This window comes from Panthera onca, chromosome A1 (assembly GCF_046562875.1).
Source record: "Panthera onca isolate mPanOnc1 chromosome A1, mPanOnc1 haplotype 2, whole genome shotgun sequence".
Taxonomy (NCBI): Eukaryota; Metazoa; Chordata; class Mammalia; order Carnivora; family Felidae; genus Panthera; species Panthera onca.
The window spans coordinates 115,590,621-115,610,119 of record NC_138339.1 but is presented as its reverse complement, the minus strand read 5'-3'; the positions used below and the strand labels follow the sequence as shown (position 1 = coordinate 115,610,119).

Sequence of the window (19,499 nt, the reverse complement as noted above, 5' to 3'; positions counted from 1 at the left end):
GAATGAAAAACGGAGCATTTCTTCAAGTCTAGTAGATGTATTATTCTGCCTCTGCTCAGGGAACTTAAGTGAACTCGAGCAGAGTTCCCATCCGAATGGAAAGAATACCTATTTTAGGGGTTGCTGTGAAGGTTAATAATATATGGAAAATGTGTTGCACAGTGCCTACCACAAAACGTGGACAAATGGCAGTGTTACTCTGTTATAACTAATATAACGTGTATGTTAGCATAGTAAATTGAAAGATAGCAGAATTAGCTTCTGTGCTGTTTAAAGATGTTTTTTTAGTCTTCCTGATTTTCTCTGGTGGGTAGCATAATTTTTAAATAGAATCATAAAGAAGTGTTCCCAGAATGCTTCTGGGGGGGCTAGCATCTCTTGATTTTAAGTGTGTTCTGATATGGCTAGATATTTTCATGCCAATACTGTTTTTTTCTTTTATAGGAATACCCGTTCATTCTTGATGCTTTTCAAAGAGAAGCCATTCAGTGTGTTGATAATAATCAGTCTGTTTTAGTATCTGCACATACATCAGCAGGAAAAACTGTATGCGCTGAGTGAGTAGCTTTCTATTTAAAGGAAATTTTAGGCCTGTTAATATTTGTTCCTTTGCTGGTTTCTGATGTTATATTCTCTTGTTGGATTGACTCCTTTATTATTATATAATGTCCTTTTTTAATTTCTTATTATAGTCTTCGTTTTAAAGTCTATTTTGTCTGATCTGAGTGTGGTCTTCCCTGCTTAATTTTGGTTTCCATTTGCATGGAGTATCCTTTTCCCGTTCCTTTACTTTCAGTCTGTGTGTGTCCTTATATCTGAAGCGAGTCTCTTTAGGCAGCATATAGCTGAGTTTTGTGGTTTTTATTCCATTCAGCTATTCTGTGTCTTTTTATTTGGGAATTTAGTCTATCTACATTTAAAGTAATGATAGATATGTACTTATTGCCATTTTATTAATTGTTTTCTGGCTGTTTTGTGTTCCTCTTTTCCATTCTTGTTTTACTGTGTACTTTTTAAAAGAATTTTTGAAATAACTTTTTTTTTTAATCTCACCCTTTACAAGTTTAAATTTTGGGGCTCCTGGGTGACTCAGATGATGATTAAGCGTCTCACTTCAGCTCAGGTCATGATCTCCGGGTTCATGAGTTTGTACCCTGTGTTGGGCTCCCTGCTGTGGAGTGGCTCCCACAGAGCCACTTCAGATCCTCTCTCCCCCTCTCTCTGCCCCTCCCCTGCTAGCATGCTCGCTCGCTTGCTCTCTCTCTCCCTCAAAAATAAATAAAAACTAAGAAAAAAATTCTTTTTACTGTTGAAATTTTTTTGATTTTTGCAAGTAAAGACAGTTTTACTTCTTTCTATTTTAAATACTTTTAATGTCTTGCCTTTTTGAACTGACTAGCACAGCCTAGTACAATGTTGAATGGAAGAGATGAGAGAGGACATCCTTGCCTTGTTCCTGATATTAAGTCTTCATCAGCATGTTGTTATCTATAGGTTTTTCTTAGATGCTTTTTATCATTTTAAGGAAGTTCACTTCTGAGTTTGCTTGTGTGTGTTTATATGCCTATAGAATATTTTGCTATTGTATTTTGTCCAATTTTTTTTCTGTTAATATAATGAATACATTAATTTTCAAATAATAAACCAGCCTGAGATAAACCACAAGGTTATGATACATACGCTTGTAATAAACTGCAGTATTGTGATTTATAAGATACATATTTAGTCATTTTGATGACCAAATATGTTTCTTGTATGTATTTAGTCTTCATCCATGGTTCCTGGGTCAAGACTTCTAAAACCCTTGGAATTTCATGTGATAAGAGCAATAAAGGTCTTTTGTTAGGTTTTAATGAGTTGACTTTGGATGGACTGGTTGCCAGGAGAATCAGCTATGTGATCCCTGTAGAATAGAGGGAAGAGGGCTGAGGGTTAAATCAGCCACTGACCAATGATTTAGCCGTGACTGTGATGTGAAGCTTCCATAAACCCAAAAGGACTCAGGTTAGTGAGGTTCCAGGTTGGTGAACATATGCAGATGTTCTGGGAACAGATGTTCCAGAATAGTGCACACCTGGATAGGAAGGGCATTGGGAGATCTTCATCCTTTCCCCATACCTTGCCCTGTGTATTTCTTCATCTGGTTGTTGATTTGTATCCTTTAATATAATGGCAAATATAATTAGTATATTTACTGAGCTCTGTGAACTGCTCCAGCAAATTAATCTGAACCAAGGAGGAAGTTGTTGGAACCCTCTATCTGAAATCACTTGGTCAAAAGCACAGGTATCTGGCCTGGAGCTTGCTACTGGCATCTGAAGTGGGGGCTGGAGGACAGTGTTAACTGAGCCCTTAATATGTAGAATCTGAGGCTGTCTCTGGGGAGTGTCAGAATTTAGTTGAATTCTCAGACACCCTGCTAGTGCCTGAGAATTGGTTGGTGTTGTGAGTGGGGGACCCTCTCCCATGTTTGAATTGGGTCTAGGAATCCCCCCAAAATTCATGTTGGTAGATACATTATTGGATTAGATTTGCTTAAATTGTGGTAAGCATTTTTGCTTATGTTCATGAAGGATTTTGGTCTGTAGTTTTATTGTAGTATCTTTTTTTGGTTTTGGTATCAGGGTAACGTTATCTGTTTTTTTTACAGATTAGTCTGCTAAACTGATGCTGTCTGAACAGCGTCATTTTTCTTCTTCTTAAAGAAACACTTTTACATTTAATGGTAGCACAAATCTCTTGATGAAAAATTCTTTTAATTTTTTCTTTCTTTTGGTAAAGATTTTATTTTTAAGTAATCTCTCCATCCAATGTGGGGCTCAAACGCCCAACTGCAAGATACTAGAGTTGCATGGTCCTCCATCTAAGCCAACCAGGTGCCACTCTTCCACCTTTTGTATATCTAAAACATCTTTTTCTTTGCCTTCATTTTTGACAGATACTTGCAGTCAATAAAGAATTCTAATTCCTCTAAGAGTATTTTTTGACTTGCATAGTTTATGACAGGAAATCCCTGTCATCCTTACCTTGTTCCTCTGCAGATAATGTATCATTTTTTTCTTGGCTACTTTTAATTAAGATTTTATCTTTATCAGGGTTTTAACCAGTTTATTTATTTTTAGAGAGAGAGAGAGAGGAGAGCATGAGCTCTGGGGAGAGGGGCAGATGGCGAGAGAGAATCATAAGCAGGCTCCATGCTCAGTTTGGAGCCGTGCTCCATCCCATGACCCTGGGATCATGACCTAAGCAGAAATCAAAATTAGGCACTCAGCCCACTGACCCACCCAGTCACCCCTTAACCAATTTATGAGGAGGCTTGATGTAGTTTTTTTCATGTTTCTTGGACTTTGGGTTTGTTTTTCCATGTTGCCTCTGGCTTCTCTTCTTTAAGGTCTCTGATTACTATTACATTGGGCTACTTAAAGTTGCCTCATGATTCATTGATACTGTGTTCATTTTGGGCCTGTTCTAATGCTGTATCTTCCAATTCATTAATCTTTGCTTCTGCATTGTCTAATATGTCATTAATCCCATTCCACGTATTTTTATCTCAGATGTTGTTATTTGTTATTAGCTCAGATTTTCCTTGCTGGAAGTTTATTTTTATGTGTGGTGGTTTTTTTTGTTTTTTGTTTTATTTCCCATTTGTCTTACTACTTTTTTTAGCTTCTTGAACATATGGAATACTGTTTACAAGCTGTTTAAATGTCTTTGTTACTGCTTTTTTCATTTGTGTTACTTCTAATCTGTTTTGATTGACTTTTCCCTGCGTTATAGGTCCATATTTTCCTTCTCCTGCATATTGTTTTGATGGAATGTTTGGCTGTTAATTTTCATCACTGTCTTGGAGCAGTTTGATTATGATGTGACTTTACATAGCTCTTCTCATGTTTCTTGTGCTTGAGTTTGTTGGGCTTCTCAGATCTGTAGGTTTATTATAGTTTTCATCAAATTTGGGATAATTTCAGCAATTTTTTATTTCAAACATTCCCCTTCCTCCTATTTCCTTGGGATCTTCACTTAAACTTGTATCATGCCTCTTTAAGTTGTCTCACAGCCCACTTACTGTGGGTTTTTTGGAGTTTTTTGGAGTTTATTCTGTGTTTTTCACTTTGGACAGTTTTTCTTGTTAGGTCTTCAAGTTTAATCATCTTTTTTTCCGCCATGTCTAATCTGATTTTAATTCTATCCAGTGTATTTCAAATCACACAATGGATTTTTCATCTCTACGAGTTTGATTTGGGTCTTTTAATTTTTTCCATTGTTTTTTTCTTACTGCTTTGTCTTTGTCATTCAGTTTGATAATGTTTCTAGGTGTGATTCTTTTTCATTTTTCCTGCTTGGGTTTATTGTATATGTCAAATCTGTAGATTAATATATTTCTTTTTAAAACAAATTTAGGAAGTTTCTCACTGTTATTTTTTCACATAGTTTTTTCTTTTTCCTCACTTTGAAACTTCCACTGGGACACTGAGGTTGTCTCTTTTTTCCTTTCTTTAGATTTGATAATTTTTGTTGATCTATCTTCATATTTACTGATACTTTGTTCTGTCATCTCAAATCTGCTCTTGAACCCATCTAGTGAATTCTTCATTTCAGTTATTATACTTTTCACCTGTAGGGTTTTCATTTATGTATAAGTATAAACACAATATCTCTCTGTTCAGATGGCCTGTTTATTGAATAATTACCCTCTATTTCCTTTAATTCTTAGAATATGGCTTCCTTCCATTTTTTGGACTTGTTTCTGATAGCTGCTTTGAAGTCTGTGTCTGCTAAGTCCAATATCTGGGCCCACTGAGAATTAGTTTCTCATGACTGCTTTTTTCCCTAAGGATGGATCATACTTCCCTGTTTCTTTTATCTTCTAATGTTTTGTTCGAAAGTGGACATTTTAGATAATATATTGTAGCATCTCTATATCCTTTTTTCTTTCATATCTTTCCCAAAGTTTGTGTTTGATCATGTTTGGACAGCTTTTAATTTTTTGTCTAACTATTCGAGAAATATGGTTATATGGTTGTGATATTATTATTTCCTCAAATAGGTTATAAGCCTTTTGTGGGCCAGACTGTGTTTTAAACAGGAAGACTCTACCACAATGCTAACTTTAGTCATCATGGTCTATATTTAAATACTTAATTAAATTTTCTTTAGAAAACCAAAACTACTTTATTGCATTTTGTTAATAGCTATGGAGGAACTTTTCCATAATTAGACCTACCATAATTCCAGGCAAGGACTGATTTGGTATCTATTACATGTGGGAATAAATACATATGGATGAACTTATTTTTGAAACTCAAAAGAGCAAAGCTCATTTTCCAATGTTCAGTAATTGTTTATGCTCTATGTGTGTATAAACAGACAGGCAGAGGCTCTCAACTTTTGGAGGCTCATTTATAGAACCAAAAGTGTTTTACTTGGAAGAAATAGGGTAACCATTAGTAATCTTTTGGTATTAATAATTAAGTTACATTAACTCCAAGAGACCAGAGTTAAATATTCTTGTTTGGTTAGACCACTACATTTCAGATTTATTATAATTATTATTTTAATAGTTTGTCAGTAGTGATTAGAACAAGATACTCATGTTCTGCCAAGTCCATTGAAAATAAGTAATTAGGGGAAGTTGTGACAATTTATATATTAACAGAATTTTTAAATTACATACTTTAAAGAAAAGGTTTTGTAAATACTTGATTCTTATTTGCTTTCCCATTTCTAGGTATGCCATTGCATTGGCCTTAAGGGAAAAACAGCGTGTAATATTCACTAGCCCAATTAAGGCTCTGAGTAACCAGAAATACCGAGAAATGTATGAAGAGTTTCAAGATGTTGGTTTGATGACCGGAGATGTTACTATTAATCCTACAGCATCTTGTCTTGTTATGACCACAGAGGTAATTTATATGGTGCCTCATCCAGTCTTTCCTTTTAAATTTAATTAATGTATTTATTCACTTAGTACACCTAATGCGTTTTTACTTGCTCTATATAAACAAAATGTAATGCTTTATTTTCTGAGATTTACTTGACAGGGAAAAAAGTTCATCTTAAAGGTCTATTTTTAGTAATTACATAAATTTAGTTGTAAATTTTAATATTTCTATTATTTGTCATATGATATAGATTTTTTTCACCAAATATTTTTATTTTTAATTAAAAAACGTTATCTTTTGAGAGAGAGTGCACTCGCAAGCAGGGGAGGGGCGGAGAGAGAGGGAGGGAGAGAATTAAGCAGGCTCCACACTCAGCACAGAGCCAGTGGTGTGGCTTGATCTCACAAACGTGAGATCATGACCTGAGCTGTAATCAAGAGGCAGACATTTAACTGACTGAGCTCCCCGGGTAATCCCGTCAATTTGTTTTCATGTCACTGACAATAAGTCTTTAAAAATATTTGGTGAGGGGCACCTGGGTGGCTCATTCGGTTAAGCCTCAAGACTCTTGATTTCGGTTCAGGTCATGATCTCATTGTTTGTGAGGTCCAACCCCTCATGGGGTTCTGTGCTGACAGTGAGGATCTGCTTAGGAGTCTCTCTCTGCCCCTCCCCCGCTCTTACCTGTGTGTGTGTGCTCTCTCAAAAAATAAACGTTAAATAAAAAGAAAATAGAGTTTTGTATACATAGTTTCATATAAGTAGTGGCTTTTCCTTCCACTTTTTATTTTTGTATCTTAGTGTTGATACAAATACATAAATAAGTTCTTTTAAAATGCCCAGTTTAGTTTCCTCCCATAATAGCAGTTAAGTTTTACTTAAAACCTATATGTTTATATCTTATGTTTTGAATACAATCAGTTATCTTTGCTATACCAAGTAATTTCATACGTACTTGATTTATATCCCTGCATTTTATAAGGACATGGTACAACAGAGTGTAAATTAGCTTCTGGTCTGCAGAGTCAACCAAAAACATTGCTCACTTTTCATTTTGGTTCCCAAAGTAAGTTTCCACTCTCAAAACTTTTTCCCATGTGTGGAAGATTTTCTTTAACTCAAAAATCAGGATACTGGTTGCCAGAGAGCATCCATGTTGTGAGATGAAGTAGAAAAAATCAGTAAACAGCATAAGGTACCATGTGTTGGATAGAAGATAATTTTAAGTTACTCTCATATGCTACATAGTGTGGATCTTGTGATGAGTGTTGTATGTACAATGAAGTGGCTTCATACTTGAGATATATGGAAATAGGAGTGATAATTCTCTCCATGGATTGTACCTGATTACTAACTATTGAAAAGCCATTTATTTTGGTTTTATGAGAGAAGGAATATTATTTGATTTATGAAATGTATTTAAGATGTAATCTCCTAAAATTATTTTAATACTTCTATTAAACAAGCATTTCTAAAATTTCTTGTTAGAAAGAACTTGTGTCACAATTTTGTGAAATCATTTATATTTTTTTTAGATTTTGAGAAGTATGCTGTACAGAGGTTCTGAAGTTATGCGAGAAGTTGCTTGGGTCATATTTGATGAAATTCATTACATGAGAGATTCAGGTATATTCTGCCATGTTGAGATGTGTGCCATGTATTTTCCTTAAGAAGGGCATTAGGAATTTTGAAGAACTAGTTAAATTTTGCTTTGAATTTTCATGTGGCTAGAGTTCTAATAGATTTTCCACTACATTGTGAGAAACATGATATAATACTTCAGATAGGATCTCATTTAACTTTAGTTTCTTAAATAGTAATCAGGTAAGAAAAAATGCAAATTCTTACAAAACAATTGGAATTAAAACTAGTTTGTTTTTAATAGACAATGCTCCAAAATAACTGTTAAAGAATTTTTAAAACTTTTAGCCTACAGAGTTAACTTTCTTGATTTTTCGTTACTATTTTAGTTTTTAAAAACTAAGAAATGCATGGTTATGGTAAAAAAAAAAATACTAAGGATTATGAAATAAAAATGAGAAAAAATTATAATTATCCCTTTACTTGAACTATTACACTATTGTAAGGACTAGTAGGTATACTTGGACTTTTGAGTGGAGCTGGGAGGGCTAATGGTTACTTTTAAAAGTTAAATATTTAGTATGTACACAATTAAAGTAAAATTCAGTTTTTATTTAAACTAAAATACTGAGTTAACCTGTATTTGTAGTAGAAGTAACAAATTCATAAAAGTAGGTTTTGAATAGGTCTGTTTTGGTTTTAAAATTCTGAATCCTGGGGGTGCCTGGGTGGCTCAGTCATTTGAGTGGCTGACTTCAGCTCAGGTCATGATCTCATAGTCCGTGAGTTTGAGCCCTGCGTTGGGCTCTGTGCTGACAACTCAGAGCCTAGAGTCGGCTTCCAATTCTGTGTCTCCCTCTCTTTCTACCCCTCCCCTGCTTACTCTGTCTGTCTCTGAAAAATAATAAACATTAAAAAAAATTTTTTTTTAATAAAATTCTGAATCCTGTATTGATACATTTATTTTAGAGGAAAATTCTCACACTGATTCTTTTTTCCATTTAAATAAAAACTGACATGATTTTACTGCTCATTAAATCTTTCATATCTAGAGATCATGAGGGTAATTTGGATGAAAGTTGCCTTAGAGTAAAGTAACAGTGTGTCTTTGAAATTTGTTGCTGTATAACTTTTCTAAAAGTTATTAACTTTGTTTTCTCAAAATGAAATGGAAATACTGTTTCCATTGTCATGGGACTCTTATGCTGTGTGAGAAGTTTCAGTCTGGAGCTACTCCAGAGGCTGTAATTGTAGAGTACATTGTGCTTTTAGTGATTTAGTCTCCCACTTTTCTACTGGGTAAATTCACAGTAAGAACCATAGTAGTTTTCAGTAGGGATTTGTAGCTAAAAATATTTGTGTAAAGTGATCTGCATTTCTAATTAATGAGCTTGGGATAAGATAATTTTAGATTACTTACCAATAAAGTGACTCTGAATTCCAAGGTATATTTGTTTTTTTTTTTTCAGAGCGTGGTGTTGTATGGGAAGAAACTATTATTTTGCTTCCTGACAATGTCCACTATGTCTTTCTTTCGGCTACTATTCCAAATGCCCGACAGTTTGCTGAATGGATTTGCCATTTACATAAACAGGTATTTTCTTTGTTTTTTGAAGTCTTCAATACTTAAAATGTTAAGTTGTGATTGCTATCTTATATACTTTGTTCTTGATACTGCCCTAGAATTAAGAAAACCTTTTAATGTGAAATTACTTCTCAAGTCAAGCAAGCTCATCAGAATCAACTGACTAGCTTTTTACAAGTGTGTATTTTTTTTTAAATTTATTTATTTATTTTGAGAGAGACAGAGCATGAGTGGGGGAGGGGCAGAGAGAGATGGGAAGGTGGGGAGAGAGAATCCCAAGCAGGCTCTGCGCTGTCAGCACAGAGCCCAGCACAGGGCTTAAACTCACAAAACCGTGATACCATGACCTGAGCTGAAACCAAGAGTTGGAAGCTTAACCAGCTGGGCCACCCAGGTGCCCCTTAAGTTTGTATTTCTGAGTGCCATCTTAAACCCAATATGTCAGCATCTCCTGGAGTAGGGTCTTGGGAGCTCTGACTTTTAAAAGCTCCCAAGTTGATCCTGGTGGTCTGCCAGGTTTGGAAACTAATGCATTTATTCATAGAGTGAGCCCTCTGAGAAGAGAATTTCCTCTAAGACCTCAGTACCAGGAAAAAGCTGGGCATTTCCTGAGCATGTGATATGATTTTTCTGTGAACACAGTCACATGTTTTCCTTTTGCTTTTGTGGTCCAACTTTTGCAGCAGTATAGGGCCTTATGGCAAACATTTGTTTATGTGTACTAAATTTATTCTTGGTTTTGTTTTCCTGCCCTCATTTTTCCTTTGTACCAATATTCTTACAAAGTATTATCTGTTCATAAGGTCTCTAATTGTGTTTTTCTAACACCTATGTTGCTTCTGTACAATAGAAACCTAGTGGATCTTCAACCTGCTGATTTAGTAAAGCTTTGAAAACTCACTCTGGGTCAGACAAGTCCCGTTTACCTCAGGGAGCATTCTGTTTCACCATACCACTGCAGTGTAGTAACAGCATCTTCTTTAATTTTAGTATCACAAGTCTAGGGTATGAATCCAAGGTCTTTATTGAAACTCAAATCATATATCTGGTCCTAATTAGGGTATTGATAAAATTGAATAGATGGTAATGTCATTTGAGAGCTGATTTTTCCACATTTTTCTCTTGCCTTGTTTTAAAAATTTTTAGTTTTTCTCTTTTTGGGGTGTTGAATTCAAAAGTGTATTTCCCCAAGGTCTTTTACTTAGATCAAATACACAGTATTATTTTGAAGAAATTAAATATTATGTGCCTAATTGTTTTTCATTGTTTTTACAGCCTTGTCATGTAATTTACACAGATTATCGGCCTACACCATTGCAGCACTACATTTTTCCAGCAGGGGGAGATGGCCTGCACCTTGTGGTTGATGAAAATGTAAGGGAGTAATGGTGATTCTTAATCTGTAGTGTCAGGATAGAAGTTCATTTTTTCTTTCGTAAGTAGTTTTATAGTCCAGAATTGTTGGGTTTGTGTGTACTTCTATTTCAAAAATTATATTTAAGACTTGTGTTTGGTTCTCTGTTTCTCTTGTGCATGAATTAAGATTTTTCTTCTTTCCCGGTATTTTAAAATGCCTGGAGAATAGGGATTTAGGATGTGTTTCAGATATGTTATGTTTTGCTTTACCCCCTTTTAGTACCTCTTTATCACCTTTTATTGTACCTTACGCACAACTTTATTTTGTATTTTTTGTTTTACAATTTTTTTAATGTTTGTTTATTTTTGAGAAAGCACGCCTGTGAGCAGGAGAGGGGCAGAGAGGGAGAAAGTGAATCCCAAGCAGGCTCCAGGGTCATTGCCCACAGGGGGCTCATCTCATGACAGTGAGATCATGACCTGAGCTGAAATCAAGGGTCAGATGCTTAACTGAGTGAGCCACCCAGTGTCCCTGTACAACATGTTTTAACTCTTTTAGTGACCTTTGTTATCATTATCGTATTAAATTATTTTTATTTTGAGGAAGGTTTGTTTGGAGGTATGAAAAATGTTTGGATTTTGGTTAAATCTTACTGAAGTAATGTAGAAAAATATTTGATTCCAGGGTGACTTCAGAGAAGATAATTTTAATACTGCAATGCAAGTACTTCGAGATGCTGGTGATTTGGCAAAAGGAGATCAGAAGGGGCGAAAAGGAGGAACAAAAGGTAATTTGAAATTTTGTTAACTTTTTTCCCTCAGGAAGCTGGATAAAGATCTAGATAGTAAATGATAAAATTGGATAAAGGTTCATCTCTTTTTCCTATATGACATTAATTGAGATATAATTCACATACTATACATTTCATCCATTAAAATGTACAATTTAATGGTTACTGGTATATTAACAGAATTATGCAATCATTAACATAGTTTTTTTATTAAGATATAATTCATATACCATAAAAATCACCTTTTTTAAGTGTACAACTCAGTGTATTTTAGTATATTCACAAACTTGTGCAACTACTATCTAATTCCAGAACATTTTCATTAACTCAGAAGGAAACCCTGTATCCATTAGCAAGTATTCCTCATTTTTCCTCACCTCTTCCCTCACCCCTCAGCCTTAGGCAGTCCCTAATCTACCTTCTATTTCTTTTTTCCTTTTTGAACATTTTATGTAACTAGAATCACAATTTGTGTGTTTTTTTGCAGCTTCTTCTTTCACTTAGCTTGTTTTCAAGGTTCATTCATTCTATAGCATATGTCAGTACTTCATTCCTTTTACAGTCAAACGACATTTCATTATATGAATATGCCACATTTTATTTATTTGTTATCAGTTGTTGAACATTTGGGTTATTTCTCTTTATTGCTTATTGTGAATAGTGCTGTAAATATTTGTGTTCTGTAAGTTTTTATGTAAGCATACGTTTTCTTTTCTCATTGAGCATATACCTAGCAGTGGAATTGTTGAGTCATATGGTATTTCATATGTTTAAATTTTTGAATAACTGCTAGATTATTTTCCAAAGTGGCAGCTCCATTTTACATGCTTCAGAAGGGTCTGAAGTTTCTATTTCCTCCACATCCCTGCTAGTATTTACTGTAATCTATGTGAATATAGTCATCCTAATGGAATAAAGTGGTATCTGAGGGTGGTTTTGATTTACATTTGTCTCATGGCTAATGTGGTGTTCATTTATCTTTTCATGTGCCTATTGGCTATTTGTATATCTTATTTGGAGAAATACTCAAAATCTTTTGCCAGTTTAAAAATGAAATTGTCTTGTTGTTGAGCTATAAGGATTCTTTGTATACTCTGGATAGTAGACCCTTATCTATATTTTCCCATTCTGTGGTAATGTGGTCTTTTCACTTTTTGTTGGTGTCTTTTGGGGCCCCTGGGTGGCTCAGTTGGTTAAGCGTCTGACTTTTGATTTCCACTTAGGTCATAATCTCATGGTTTGTGAGTTTGAGCCCCACGTCGGGCTCCACACTGACCTTGTGGAGCCTGCTTGGGATTCATATTCTCTCTCTCTCTCTCTCTCTCTCTCTCTCTCTCTTTCTCTCCTCGCTCTTCTTGCTCTCCTCACTCTCTTTCTCTTTGCCCTTCCCCTCCCCCCTTCAAAACAATGTTTTTAATTTTGATGAAATCCAGTTTATGTTTTTTTTTTCTTTTGTTATACATCATACCTGAGAATGCTTTGCCTAATATCATATCTTGGAAATTTACTTCTATATAGTTTTTAAGAATTTTATAGTTATGTACTTTATGTTTAGGTCTATAATCCATTTGGAGGTAATTTTTACATATGTTTATATACTCTTTTTGCAGGACCATCAAATGTGTTCAAGATTGTGAAGATGATTATGGAAAGAAATTTTCAACCTGTAATTATTTTCAGCTTTAGTAAGAAAGATTGTGAAGCCTATGCACTTCAGATGACCAAATTAGATTTTAACACAGGTACTATGTAATTTCAGCATAGTTTTAATGTTACGTGTAAATGAGTGTATATCTGTTTCTAGTAAGAAGATCAATATGTTGTGATTAATCTATTGTGTATTGCTAGGATATGCAGTTCCCCCTACAGTCACAGTAACAAGTACTCATTACCTTATAAAATCTTTAAAAAAGACCTTGTTTTATTCTTTCCTTCCTTTCCTTTCTTTTGTTTTCTTTTACTGGGAGGTTTAAAGTACATTGCTCTGTGTAAAATCCAAAGACCCTTACTGAAAAATACTAGAATTATATTCCCTTATACTTCATTGCCATAAGCTCCTTTGCTTTGGGGATTTTCTGTGTGACTACATAAGGTTAGGTTTCTTGGTCAGATCACTTTCTATATAGAAAGTGCTGTGGTTTCGGGGTGCCTGGTTGGCTCATTTGGTTAAGTGTCCAGCTTCGGCTCAGGTCATGATCTCACAGTTCATGGGTTCGAGCCCCACGTTGGGCTCTGGGCTGACAGCTCAGAGCCTGGAGCCTGCTTCGGATTCTGTTCTGTCTCTTTCTCTGCCCCTCCCCGCTCACACTCTGTCTTCTCTCTGTCTCTGAAAAATGAATAAACATTAAAAAAGAAAACAAAGTATTGTGCTTCATTCTTCTGGAAATCCAAACCAGGAAGGCTTGCCCTTTATTTAACCGTGGTATAATCTTTTGAATAAAGTAGTTACTTGTATTTGATTAATAAATTATTCCCACATATTATCTGTAAATGTAACCCAAAGTCACACAGCTAGGTAGTAGCACAGCCTATCCAAAAATTCAGCATACTGAATACCAGCCCATTTATTATTCATTTCATCCTTTTACATATGTAATCTTGTATTGTGAGGAGTGAATAATATCCTCAGTCATCCAAAATCAAATGTCATTTGTATTGCTTTCATTACCAAGGCACAGAACTAAACCCATGCATTTTAGGGCTATCTTTTTACTTATCCATAAGCAAAGTGATAATAACAGATAACCCACATAAACTCCTAAAGTTAGTGATATTTTATTTTTTAATGGAGAAATTGCTCTGCTTAGAAATGTTTTCTTCTAACTGCTAATGCTGAATTTGCTTAATGTCGCAGGGTCATATATTTAATTGAGCAAATATATATCGGCTTCCTATTATTTAGTAGATGCTATATGTGAAGGCAGTATAAAGGTTAAGAGCATATGCTTTGGAATTGCTCCTCTAACAGTTAATAGCAGTTTCCATCATTTGGAGTTAGTCTCACTTTCCTCAGTAGTGGATAATAATAGTCCCTGTGATCTATAATTGTTAGTCTTACATATTGGGTATACGGCACTTAGTGTAGTTTTTGTTATTTTTATAAGATAGTACTTTTATTCATGGATAAATTCTGTTAGATATATTTTGAAGGGCAATGAATTTTATTAAATGGTAATTTTTATCCACTTTCCCTTTTGACTGCCTTAAATACTCTTTTATTCTTTATAGATTTTTATTCTTTGCAGTGTGTGAGGTTTGGTATCACTGATTCATTTAGATATTTATGTACCTTTGAATTTTTTCTTAGATGAAGAAAAGAAGATGGTTGAAGAAGTATTCAGTAATGCCATTGACTGCTTGTCTGATGAAGATAAAAAACTCCCTCAGGTATGATTTAGTGTCCCTAAGTGTGGGTATTAAGTGTGGTAGGGTACTTTCACTTCGCATTTCTTGGTTTTGTTACTATATATTGCACTGTTTATGCACTGCTTTAAATATGTTGCGTTGTACCCAGAAATAATACCTTGATTTTTATTTTACACTTCTGAAAAGATGACAGTAGGAAAGATTTGCTGCCTAAGGGAACTAAAAACTAGCATGGTCTGGAAATTACTGCTTCAGTTCCTAATACTACAGAATTATTAGTGCTAGTTTTAAGTCACTAAATTTCTTTATTTTATTTAGAGACAGAGAGAGGGAGGGAGGGAGAGAGCAAGTGCCTGTGCTAGGGGGAGGGGCAGAGAGAGAGAGAGAGAGAGAGAGAGAGAGAATCCCATGCAGGCTCTGCATTGTCAGCAAGGAGCCTGACACAAGCCTTAAACTCAGGAACCAGGAGATGATGACCTAAGCTTGAAGATCAAGAGTAGGACACAACTGACTGGGCCACCCATGTACCCCAAGTCACTAAATTTCTTAATTCATAGGACTACCAAACAAAACACGTAATGAAAATCATGTGTTTAGCAAGGAATTTAATGTCTACTCTGCTTTTAATCCAGTGGCTTCTCTTTTGACTATTGGAAATGCCTGGAATTTCTAAAATCTACTTATGACTAGGTGCCCCTCTCAGAAGTTCTGGTTTCATTGGTCTGGTGTGTGTTGTGGTTGTTAGAATCTCAGAAGCTCTTCAGGTGATTCTGATGTGCATCCAAACCTGAGAACTCCTGTAGTATGACCTAATATATGAAAATTTTGTTTTGTGAAAAGAAAGTTCAGAGGTCAGTCATACTCTGCTTATAAATGATTGCTCTGATATATAAGGGATTTATGGTAAAACTGCAGTAGGATGTTTAAAATAGTATTTAACTTACAAGATTTTCTTGTAATTTCTCTTCCAACCTGAATTACTAGTATTTGAGGGCTGAGCTATGTCTTGATACATTTTTGTTACCTTAGCATAGTTCTAATAGTAGACATGTAATGCCATTTGTTAAAGTGCTAATGAGGATGAATTCTTCAGTAATTCAATTGGTTTTAGGTGAAGTACATATTTATATTGAGTATGCCTTGTGTTTATTTATTTATTTTTAGTAGGAGCTGGCTATTATTTTTTTAAGTTTATTTTGTGCAGATATAAATGTCCTTATGACTTAGTTTTTGGGGACAAGGTGAAGTGATGCTGGAAAATTTGAATGAGGCAGCAGTGCATATATGAATTTTATTTAAAACATATCATTCACATTAAGGAAAGCTAGGACAGAATTATGTTGAGTTTTGAGTTTAATAATCTGGGAATATGGGTTTAGTTTTGGCTTTTATTCTGAAAAGGTTATATAACATTTCTTTGAACAGCCTTCTTTCTTGATCACACATTTTTCTTCGGTTTAACATTTTTGATGTCCCTTTTCTGTACATTATTGAAAAATAAACATTATTCCAAACATAGGTCGAACATGTACTTCCTCTTTTGAAGCGGGGAATTGGTATTCACCATGGTGGCTTACTTCCTATTTTGAAAGAAACTATAGAAATTCTCTTTTCTGAAGGATTGATAAAGGTATGATTTTATTTTTATTTATTATGCCTTAGAATTGTGTCATATGGACAGTTTGAAAATTATTATTATTTTTAAGTAGGCTCCACACCCAACATGGGGCTTGGACTCACGACCCTGAGATTGAGCTGCTTGCTCGATTGACTGAGCCAACCAGGTGTCCCAACAGTTTGAGAATTATTTAGAACACTGTTTCTAGGCAGCTTTACATATATGTGCATACATATGAATGTGTAAAATATGTAAAAAATGTTTAAAAGTAAATATTTACATATATATGTTTTTAAACTAGGTCCTGTGGAATGACTTAAATACTGAAGTTGATTTTTACATATAGTGTTATAATTCATTCAGGTTTATAGGTAAAATTTTATTGGTTTTTCTTCCTATTATTCAAGTAAGAAATGGTAACACTATACAGTGTGGGGTTTTTCAGAAGGTGCTATTTAATTATCAGAAATGGAATTGATTCTTAGTGGACTCCTTTCTATATACAGACTAAAACAATTAGAAAAGACAGGAGAATTGCTGGTAGACTTACAAAAGAGTTTTTCAGGATATGCTATTTTAAACTGCAGGGAGTCTAACTTAATTTTAAAGGTTATGTTGATGTTTGTACCCAAAAATAAGGTGTTAAAAATGGGAAACAAATTCAAAATGTAGTCATAAACCTGCATATGACTCATAAGTTATTTTATGTTTAATGTTCAGGTTAGAATTTGAAAAATCAGAGTTATGAGGATCTCAGCACTAGTAGAACATTTAAAAAGTTAGTCACATTTAAGAACATAACTTAGGAATTTTAGATAAAAAATTGGTTACTATTTATACCTGGGTCCTGGTAAGGCCCTGTTGATGTTCTTTTGTTGATTATTGTTGAGGCTTATTTTAAAGAATCTTTTCTTAAAAATTTAAGTGATAGTTGGTGGTGGTGAAAGTCAAATAGAACGATTGCAAATAAAGCAAAAAATGGAAGACCATATTCCCCTTCACTTCTCAGGAATACCCATTAACATACATACAAATAATACAGGACTTTTCTTTAATTTTCTTTATTTTTTTTTTATTTTTATTTTTTAATGTTTATTTATTTTTGAGACAGAGAGAGACAGAGCATGAACGGGGGAGGGTCAGAGAGAGAGGGAGACACAGAATCCGAAACAGGCTCCAGGCTCTAAGCTGTCAGCACAGAGCCCGACGCGGGGCTCGAACTCACGGACTGTGAGATCGTGACCTGAGCCGAAGTCGGTCGCTTAACCGACTGAGCCACCCAGGCGCCCCTTTAATTTTATTTCTTTATTTTGAGAGGGAAACAGTGCGAGAGAAAGAGAGAGGAAGAGGGAGGAAGCATTAGTTGGGGAGGGAGAGAAAGGGAGAGAGAATTCTAAGGAGGCTCCTCATTGTCAGTTCAGAGGCTGATGCGGGGCTCGAATTCACAAATCATGAGATCACGACCTGAGCTGAAATGAGGAGTCATTTAACTGACTGAGTCACCCAGACATCTGATGACTTATATTTTAGACAAAAATTGTACTACCCATGTTACTAGATTTTGTCATATGCATAGCTTTTCATTCTTTTTAACAAGTGAATGGCATTCTTTTGAGTTGATGAAATAAGATTTTTTAATTTTCATTTTATTGGTGAAAATTTAGATTGATAATACTTCAGTGACTTTACTTGTATGTATACATCTTTGTGTGCTTAAACCATACAGTTTTTTGTGTGGTCCAGTTTTTGTTGGTAAAGTCTTAAAAGTGAACTTAGCCAGTAACTCTCTTCTCCCCTCAGAGATCCTGAAGATGGCTCCAAAACTGTGGTATCATTAGTTGGAGAGCCAGGAAATGTGACTTTCTGTGTTTAGAAAAGTAATCTACAGCCTCATGCTTTGTACATTAGACCGGTAGTATCCTCTTCAAGTTAGCACCACTGGAATTTAGGAAAAACTTTTCTTTTCCCTAATTAAAAAATTTCTGGGATGCAAGGGACTTTAGATACTATTTAATCATTTTATATTTAAAATACTGAAACACATCTGGGACTAGTATGTGGTCTTATTTTTGCAATCTCTAATAACTAATTTTGAAAAGTAATGTTTTGTTTGTACTTGAAAATTACAAAACTAGTTTTTTAGCTTAATGTACGTTTAATCATGTAAATTTTTCATTTATTTAGGCCTTATTTGCCACAGAGACTTTTGCCATGGGAATTAATATGCCAGCTAGAACTGTTTTATTTACAAATGCCCGAAAATTTGATGGGAAAGATTTCCGATGGGTAAGTAAAATAATTAACATGTTGAAATAATTTTTTTTAACATTTATTCATTTTTGAGAGAGCACGAGCAGGGAGGGGCAGAGAGAGAGACACACACACAGAATCCAAAGCAAGCTCCAGGCTCTGAGCTGTCAGCACAGAGCCCGACACGGGGCTTGAACCCACAAACTGTGAGATATGACCTGAACTGAAGCCATACCCTTAACCAACTAAGGCACTCACGTGCCCCAATGTATTGAAATAATTTTTATTTTACCATTTGTTTTACCTAAAGTGATTTGGGCTTATATAATCTTTGAGATTTTCAGTTATAAATCTGAAGAATTTGTACCCGAGCCAATAAGCGAGTTCATCAACATTACACTTGAGATCCTTCATTTCTATCCATTAGCCAAAAACAAAAACCTCTCTTGATGAAAGAGTTTGACGATGAGGGATAAGTGTGCAGATGATTCGTGAATGCTTTAAAACATTAAAAAAAATTTTTTTAATGTTTATTTTTGAGAGAGAGAGACAGAGTATGAGTAGGTGAGGGCAGAGAGAGAGGGAGGCGCAGAATCCGAAGCAGGCCCCAGGCTCCGAGCTGTCAGCACAGAGCCTGACGTGGGGCTTGAACCCGCAAACCATGAGATCATGACCTGAGCCAAAGTCAGATTTTTAACTGAGCCACCCAGGCGCCCTTAAAGCATTTAAATATATCTAGAATGTTCATTTTTTAAAGTTTAGGGTATTTAAAGCACCCAGTCTGTACTGACTGCAGTTGCTCCTCATTATTTAACCTTTCACTTTTAAAATAGAGGTTTTGGGGCGCCTGGGTGGCTCAGTCGGTTAAGCGTCCGACTTCAGCTCAGGTCACGATCTCACGGTCCGTGAGTTCAAGCCCCGCGTCGGGCTCTGGGCTCATGGCTCAGAGCCTGGAGCCTGCTTCTGATTCTGTGTCTCCCTCTCTCTCTGCCCCTCCCCCGTTCATGCTCTGTCTCTCTCTGTCTCAAAAATAAATAAACGTTAAAAAAATTTAAAAAAATAAATAAATA

General features: G+C 35.1%; 1 protein-coding gene across 1 annotated transcript in view; it reads left to right on the top strand.

Annotated features, from left to right (window-relative positions):
- The window catches only part of MTREX (Mtr4 exosome RNA helicase), a 107,862-nt gene that overhangs the window by 14,541 nt on the left and 73,822 nt on the right, over positions 1–19,499 (top strand). The window contains exons 5-14 of the mRNA XM_060635775.3: positions 445–557; positions 5,729–5,903; positions 7,418–7,508; positions 8,933–9,057; positions 10,324–10,422; positions 11,090–11,192; positions 12,806–12,937; positions 14,503–14,582; positions 16,081–16,191; positions 18,364–18,465. Coding sequence (XP_060491758.3) covers positions 445–557; positions 5,729–5,903; positions 7,418–7,508; positions 8,933–9,057; positions 10,324–10,422; positions 11,090–11,192; positions 12,806–12,937; positions 14,503–14,582; positions 16,081–16,191; positions 18,364–18,465 — 1,131 coding nt within the window. The remainder of the gene's footprint in view (positions 1–444; positions 558–5,728; positions 5,904–7,417; positions 7,509–8,932; positions 9,058–10,323; positions 10,423–11,089; positions 11,193–12,805; positions 12,938–14,502; positions 14,583–16,080; positions 16,192–18,363; positions 18,466–19,499) is intronic.